Raw genomic sequence first — 8610 nt, 5'->3', positions numbered from 1 at the left:
AAGGGAAAGCATGTTTTCCGTACTCCACCAACCTACCTGTCAGCACAACAGACAAATTACGAAACGGGCACCCAACCAACCGCAGGCTAGAGGACAAGAGTGGCACAACGTACGGTCCTAGCAGACCGCCTGACACGGGAAAGCAACTCCCGACAACACCTTTGGTCGGCCACGCGTCGCACCACCAGCCAAGAGCTCAATGTCAACTCTCCTTTCTATAAATGGGGACCCCCACCAATAGGAAGTATCTAAACCCCTTGACTCTCTAATATTACTCTTCCTATTACCATTTGCCTATATTACTCTCTCTCTAGTTCATACACTGACTTGATCGTCGGAGAACCTTTTCAGGTACCTCCACCGGCGGGTCCAACTCTCTTGCTTCCTCCTATCGCCTTGACGACTACCTTCTACCCTTCATCAACATCTGATCCATCATAGCCCGTATCTTTGTGTTCTAGTAAAGAACACACGCTTTGCATGGTAGGTGGACAAACTCCATTTGAAAAGCATTTGAGCACGCTCTTCTTGGCAATCTCCAGGGCTCAACAAAAATAGCACCCACCTAGTATAAAAAATGGCCAATTTGAATATGAATGTGCCTAGCTTGGATCCTTCACACAGTTCCTCCAAAGTGGCACACGCCTAACACAAGGCCCTTCACACACCTAGCTCCTTTGCAAGTTTGCATACTTGGTCTAAGTACATAATTCAAACAAATTACATGGAATGCCCTCCTATAATCCAAAATTACATGATTTATACTCATAAATAAAAATAATAATTAAAATATCATAGACAATATTTCTCATTTATTGAAAATAAAAAAAAAAGCAACTAAAAATAAAAGTCACTAATGCCCTTCATGATTATGGCCATCATGTGGTTCTCCGAGGTGAATGATGTCCTTTGTAAGCTTGAATTATGAGGTTTTGGCCCTTGCCCTAGTCCTAGGGCCCCTAGGTCTTACATAACCCTTGAATCAAAGGTTACCCCTAGTTGGCGCACATCAATTAGCATAATAGCATAAGACGTCATTGATTGTTCCATTATCATATTGAGCTAGAGACAATATTTCATCCACGTGAACAACACTGGTTGAGATTACAATCATACATTAAAAAAAATTAGATTATACCAATATAATGAGGTGGTATTATTGGGTAAAATAAATTAAATAACATTATGAGACACCCATTAATAATTTGTTTGGGTACATTACTAAGAACATATGAATTTTAAAGTTTCTCAATAATCCCACTCTTTTCTTTTTTCTGTCTCCATTGAATGTTAAATGGCTAAAATTGTATTGGTCCATTAACCAAAACACAAAAAACAAAAAGTTATAAGGCATGGTACTTTTATATTCACTTAGAGGAACCTTGTTCAAAGTGGTGGATGATGATTACGAGTTTAGTAAAATAAAAGTAATACTCCAAAGTTATGTATAATAATAACTACTCTCTTTGTATAAAAAATGGAAATCATGTATCTAAAGCATGATTTATCTAAAAGTATCCTACCTTCATAATAAATCAAAAATTTACACTAAATAATAATAAAATAGTCAAACTACTAGCATGATGTAAGTCTCTCCCATCATCACACATTCCCACATCTCAACAATCACACCACTATTGAGAATAATGAATTAATCTCTTTTGAAATATATAGTCATCTTTCTTGACAAATATTGTTCACATGAATCAAACTATTGACCATTTTGATATATCTATCTAGGGATTTGTTGGACCAATCGCTTGTTCGTAGATGTAGAAGACAAGCAACATTTCCTCAATCTCTCCCGAACAAATGATAATGAAACTAAAAATCAACAATAATGATTGTTTAAAACTTTTAAATGACATAATATGTTTTAATTAGCATGTGACAAAATTTCGGACAAGGTATTGGGTAAGGATGACAATGAGTATCCAGACTCGTGAGTACCTACACAATATAACTGCAACGGGTCTGGTCTAAGCCCGTGTTTTTTACATGTGGGTAACTGAGTCCCGAGATTTTAAGAGTCGCTGGATGAGTCTAGGTCCGGACAATGAGGTATCCATACTCACGGCTACTTGAACCCGCTATTCCTTCATATATGTATATATATTGTTAATTCATAAATGTGATTGTTATGTTGCTAAACAATGATGTTATATTATTAAATAGTGATGTATTGTTATGTTGTTAATTGATATGTATAATCCATTATTTAGTTGATGAAATAATTCTTACTAAATCAATTTTATATCCTAATATTTGAAATAGTCAATTTAAAATTTGTTTAAAATTTTAACTACGTTATATTATTTTTTTCTCTAGTTAGTTACATATATCACATATAAGATCGTAGAAAAAATATATACAATAATCAATCTATTTTGGATAGGAGGTCTAAGGCATGTATAAGTCGAAAAATGAAGTAATGATGCAAGTCCGTGTAATACACTAACGGAATGCATGTAGGCTCATTATCATCCTAGTATTGGGACAATAAACCTCTCTTTATAGAATATAACACTTATAGTGATTGCATTTTCCTATCCTGACCCCTTATGAATAATAATCAATCTATTTTGGATGGCCCACTCACAAAAATATAACACTTTTATATTGAGAAAAAATGTATATATTGATGATTAAGAATTTTTATATTATTATTACATTATTCACTATTCATTTCATCAATTATAGATTCTTAACTAAAAATAATACAAAAAAATAATTATTGATACACTACTGATCATATATAAATTTTTATATTATTACACTGTTTGATATGTGGTATTTCAGGTGGAGGCTTAGGTACCGTGGTTGCATTTTCCTATTTACGTGGCCAAATAATAGGGTTTGGTGGCAATGGCATGGTGTGGAGGAAATAAAGCCACGGTATATGAGGAAAAATGAAGCCAAAACCACATCATAATTCTTGGGTTCAGAAATAAAGCCGAGTCTTATAAAACACCAATTTAATTGGGGTTTGGGAGAAACAACAATCAAATAATCAATTCTAATTGCAATGGCTTCTATGATGAGAGTTGCAATCAACGTCCGCAGAGCCCTCAATTCCTCATCTATCTCTTCCAAAAGTGCTTTTTTTCGCAAGCCACTTTTTGGGTATTCCTCTGTTTCTCCTTTCACTTCCCATACCGACATCAACGACCCTAAAATCGATTTATCAAACGAAGAATCCAAAAGAAGCTTATTTAACAGGTTACCCTTTTTCCCCTTTTTCATTTATTTTATATCATATGATTCAATGATTGATTTTCATATAATACAATCCCATAGGCTATTATATAGAAGCAAACAAAGAGGGTTCCTTGAATTGGATTTGGTTCTCGGAAAATGGGTAGAGGAAAATATTCACTCCTTGGATGAATCTCGGATCAAAGCTCTTATTCAAGTTCTCGACTTGGTATTTTTTCTTTTCCATTTTCCAAACACATGCTTATTATTTTCATCCAATTTGTTGTGTTTGCATGAATCATATTTATCGTTATAGTTAATTATAAAACAAAATGGTTACTTAGTTTACAAAGGAGAGATACTTTTAAGCCAAAAAGCTAGAAGCTTTTTTGGTTTATAAGCTAGATAGCTACTGATTGCCTAAGTTTAAGAGACATATTTATTTATTTATTTTAGTACATTTCACTTCAAAAATATTTTCCCCCTTCTGTTCTGCAGGAGAATCCAGATTTATGGAAGTGGATATCTGGGCAGGAGCAACCACCTGAATCAATCGGCACGAACCCAGTGAGTCTCATTTTATTATTTAAACTAGTACATGGACCTGTAATATACGGGTCTCAATTTCTGTTTTACATGTTCAAAAATGTTATTTGTAATAATAGAAATTTGTTAAAATCATGGAATCCAAAAGCAGAGAGGGTGAGATAAAACCCGAACAGTTGATGATAGTGGCTGAAGTGGAATAGCAACTGAATGTCTTGATACATCTATCCCTTGCATTTTATACTTGGTTCCTTCTTGAAAACATCAGTAATGCTTCGCAGTCTAAAAATAATAATATAAATGCACCAATTTTAGTCTCTTAAATTGTTGTTTATGAAAGATATCTCTTAGAGATCGTTTGCAAGTTGGGTTTTGGAGGGGAATGAAGGGTAAGGGAAGGCTTCAGAGCTATCTTACAAGTATATTTCATGGTTCCTAAGTCTTCACTTTCCCTTCTTTCCCCTCCAAAACTCAACTCTTTGTTTGCGAGTTTAGTTTTGGAGGGGATGAATGGCAAGGGAAGGCTTCAGAGCTATTTCGCAAGTATATTTCATTTATCCCAAGTCTTCACTTTCCCTTCTTTCCCCTCCAAAACCCAATTCGCAAATGGACCCTTAATAAATATGTCCGATAGATAAAGATACCTGCCTTTCTAGTTGAGAAACATGGCCTTCCCCTTTCCACTTTAGTCTCCTTTGACAGAATGCATGCCTTCATCCTATTGTCCAAAGTTTTTCCATTCCTGTCTACGATGATACAATGAACCTAGAAAATCAAACAAACCGCAATAAGAAGAGCAACTGTTAGTAACCAAAATTTCATTTGTTCAGTAATAAAGTTGATTACTTATCTTTTAGTAAAAAAATATAATTATGCGTGACATATAATTAGAACATGTTTGTTCATCCTCCATGAGACAAAGATGATGAGTTGTAGTTGAAAAAAGGGGAAATAAGTTATCATGAAAGAATAAAGAAAACAGGTTGTATGTCAAATCCTTATTGGAGAAAGAAGAGTCGACATAGGAGTAAGGAAGAATAAGTTAGGGATCAAATGGTTGCGTTTGTTGCTCTTCCTCTTATGCTCACGGTAGAAGTTGCAATTTAAAGGTTCCAACAACTGAATTTGAAAACTCATGAGATTATAAACTTTTGATAAGTGCATGCTCTTAGTAAAAATGATGTAGTACATAGTTGCTAATAGTATAAAGCAATTGAGAGTAAACTAAACATAATGGTTATAACATCCATGAAGCATGAAAGTGCAGTGATATAATAGGTGAGACGAGTGCTTTTCTTTCTTTAGGAACCGGCGTGTGTCAATTGGTAGAAAAAGTGAAAAACACATGGCAATTTGGGTGATATTACAATGCAAAGAAGTTTGGCAAAGTGGATATATAAGGGAAAGGGGAGAAGTTATCTATAATATTGACATATTAGAGTGTCAACTCTTTAGTGCATATTAGAGTGAGTTTGACGCTACGTTAAGGTTGTTGCTTAGGGGCCATAAGTTCACAGGTTCAAATCCTAGAAACAACCTATCCACTTGCTTGGGGGGTAAGATAGTGTACATCCACCATTCCCAAACCCCACTAAGTCGGAGCCTCGTGTACTGAGTCATCCTTTTTATTGATGATGAAATTCGGATACAGTTATTTTGTTTGTTTGTTTGTTTTCTCTGGGGTACAGTTTTCATGCCACTCACATTTTGCTTAGGTGTTGGCTGCATTGCGAGGAAGAGTTATGAAGAATCTTGATACCTATTCTGCTCCAGAAACAAGAGCAACACCAGGACAACCATGGGTAAGAGGCTGGGATGATATCAAGAAAGGCCGAGATGGTCCTGCAACTGGGAATCAGTAGTATATGAGAATGAATGATCTTGTTACTTGTAACAATGAATAAAATCTTGTCTCCCATTTTTGTTACTAAATAATGGGTAACTGCAACAGTACACAACTCAAAGGTTTGTATTAGTTACTAGAGATCAGTAAAGGTGTGTAAACTATAAGATTGTGACATTTTGCAAATCTTGACTATGCATATTTGTATTATATCAATCATGTGTTATTATATTTATAGGCAATGTATTGTAGCTTGAAATGTTCATATCTTGGTTTTTCTTATACTGTCATAAATAAGAATGTGTGACTGTGAGTCTATTTTTTCCCACTTTCATTCTACTCTTATATGCATTGTTTTGTTCTATTGAGAAAACCAAAGAGCTCCAATTTGGTTATGTACCTTCTTTTTTTCTAACTTTGTTCTTGAAATATTTTCGGAACATTAATGTGGTCTTGAATTTCTTTGACATCAAAATAATCAGGTTTTTTTCTTACTACTGATGCTATTCGATGGTTTAAAAGTTACCTGTTCAGGACCCACTTTGATGACATGAAATTTGACCTAAGTAATAATAGGTAGAAAATGTTTTGAGAACTAAATTTAGATCTCATTCAAGGTGACGAAAGCAACCTAACCCCACTGGATTCCCTTGTACTCGACCCTAAATCCTGTTTGAAAACAAAACTCTAGGGAAGAGTCTAAAGTCTAAACACCAAAAAATAAAAAATAAAACCAACTAGGTTGTTTGAACACTGCATCCACTCCAAGGCATGAGAGTAGATACTAAAAAATAATTCAAAATTCTCATATTGACATTCATTCTTTACTCAATTCTAAATATTGATCTAACTAATTTTTAAATTTGAATCTGATTTTAGACTCAAAGACTTACCTCGCCTTAAATGTCAATTGGACTAATTTTTTGTCTAGAATCATAGGCTTAATTAAATATAATATATTTCTTTTCTTTTATAGATAAAGTTTTCTTGATATTTTTTTATATAAATATATAATTTGATATATGAAATGATATAATAAAAATATTTGTTGTTTTGTTAATCATTTGCATATATATATATATATATATATATATATATATAAAATGTAAGAGCAAACATTGATAATAAATTATTTGTATAATATTGTCCTAAATTACTAACAAAGCAATTGAAAAACATGATTAAAAAGGTAAAATTATATTAGTAGAAAGTTGTTGCACTATCCGACAAAGATAATTACCATATGAACAATTAAACACAAACATGTATAAACAAAAGTATAGACTACAGCACATTTTCTATTACAATTACATGTATAATTTGATGTGATTGGTTGAAAAAAATAATATACCTACATATACAACTATACAAGCATATTTTATGGGAAAATATGGAATATTTCGGTAGAGCCATACCATTAAGAAATGAACCTTTTCATCTACACCACTTTCATACATGTGAATTAACAGTGAAAAAAAAACCTTTTCCCCAAAATCAACCTCATATCTTATCTTTGTTTTCCTCCAAGGAAATCAGCAATGGCTTCTGCAACAAAACTGATATATCTATCAATGATCCTCCTCCTCCTTCAACTCACCCCATTAATGGAGTCAATAAGAACCAACCCAACACTAACACCAACACCAACTGAATGGCCCCTTCAATTCCACTCAGTTCTATTCATCAACAACAGTGGTTCTCTTCAGAAAACAGATTTATGGTATGATTGGCCCAATGGCCGAAACTTCAACATCATTCAAAATCAACTTGGAGAACTCAAATATGACCTTGAATGGAATAATGGCACCTCATTCATTTATACACTTGAACCCTTTAACAAAACATGTAAAGTTCTTCACTTTGATGTTGGAATTCTTCGTCCCAATTGGCTCCAAGGTGCTACCTTTTTGGGTCAGGAGCGTGTTGATAATTTCCTATGCAATGTTTGGGAGAAAGTTGAGTTCATTGTGTACTATGAGGATGTTATCACTCATAGACCTGTTAAGTGGATTTTCTACACAGGTATAATGATCTTACTCTCCCACCATTGCTGTTATTTGATGTGTTATTAGATAAATTACACGACTTTGATTTAATTACACTCTAATTACTCTTGTTTCAAAAGTTACACTTTAGTTATGTTACACTTCAGTGATTGTAATTACACTAAAACTACTTTGAGTTTAGTGTATTTTTTTATATAAGAGGTGTGTGAGTGTAATTTAGCTAAATCCAAGTAGAAGTTGTTTGCGAGCATGTACCCTCCCCGGACCTCACTTGGTGGGAGTATCGTGAACTGGGACATGTTTGAAACAATAACACATTTACATATATTTCTCAACTTTACGTCGAAATATGTAAAACCTGGATATTTACACACATTTACATGAATGTCAATCAAAATTTGTTTCAGTATGATCTAGAAATGTTCTTGTTACAATTTACAAGAGACACATACTATTTTTTTACTCTGTTGTTAAATGATGTAAAATTTTGTATTATTTTGAATTTAGCTCCATTATTTGTGCCTGAACCAAATTGGCGCTTCAACTGTGTATATTATCAATTGGTGTAAACATAGTATAGGAAAACCAGTGCGCAAGCTTGATTTTCCAAACCAAATGCCCTTATTATTTGTTCGTTAAAATAATTTCGCTGCAATTTAATTTGGTGAGTGCAGGAATGACTGCTCATGTGATGACATTTGAAGTTGGTGCAGTGCTTGAGGATGCAAAATGGCAAGCTCCTGTATACTGTTTTGGTGAGGCAGAAACTGAGAACCAAAGGAGTAAGATTAGCCCAGTATTAGAATCTCCTGTTCATGGTGGCTCTCCGGGGATGTTAATCAGAACGATAGCCGATGCTGCAGATGCTGTGTTGTGAGATGGCATATGCACTCTGTATGATAAATAACTTGTCATTTGCTTTTTGTTAGGGTGCATAATAATTGTGAAGTCTTGCTATATTTCTACGTAAATCCATCCAATATCATAGTCTTGTTTGATGGTGAAGTAGTAGCTCTATAA

The 8610-nt window shown here is 33.9% G+C and overlaps 2 protein-coding genes across 2 annotated transcripts; both read left to right on the top strand.

The window, feature by feature from the left end:
• Positions 2910-5847, top strand: LOC109358321 (succinate dehydrogenase assembly factor 2, mitochondrial). The gene is made up of 4 exons (XM_019602488.1): positions 2910-3219; positions 3298-3424; positions 3694-3762; positions 5457-5847. The coding sequence occupies exons 1-4, from the start codon at positions 3026-3028 to the stop codon at positions 5601-5603; spliced, it is 537 nt and encodes a 178-aa protein (XP_019458033.1). The 5' UTR covers positions 2910-3025; the 3' UTR covers positions 5604-5847.
• Positions 7039-8610, top strand: LOC109358312 (uncharacterized protein At4g14100-like). Its single transcript, XM_019602476.1, has 2 exons — positions 7039-7606; positions 8265-8610. The coding sequence occupies exons 1-2, from the start codon at positions 7123-7125 to the stop codon at positions 8465-8467; spliced, it is 687 nt and encodes a 228-aa protein (XP_019458021.1). The 5' UTR covers positions 7039-7122; the 3' UTR covers positions 8468-8610.

Source organism: Lupinus angustifolius, chromosome LG01 (assembly GCF_001865875.1).
Source record: "Lupinus angustifolius cultivar Tanjil chromosome LG01, LupAngTanjil_v1.0, whole genome shotgun sequence".
Classification (NCBI taxonomy): domain Eukaryota; kingdom Viridiplantae; phylum Streptophyta; class Magnoliopsida; order Fabales; family Fabaceae; genus Lupinus; species Lupinus angustifolius.
This window is presented reverse-complemented; position numbering and strand designations above follow the sequence as displayed.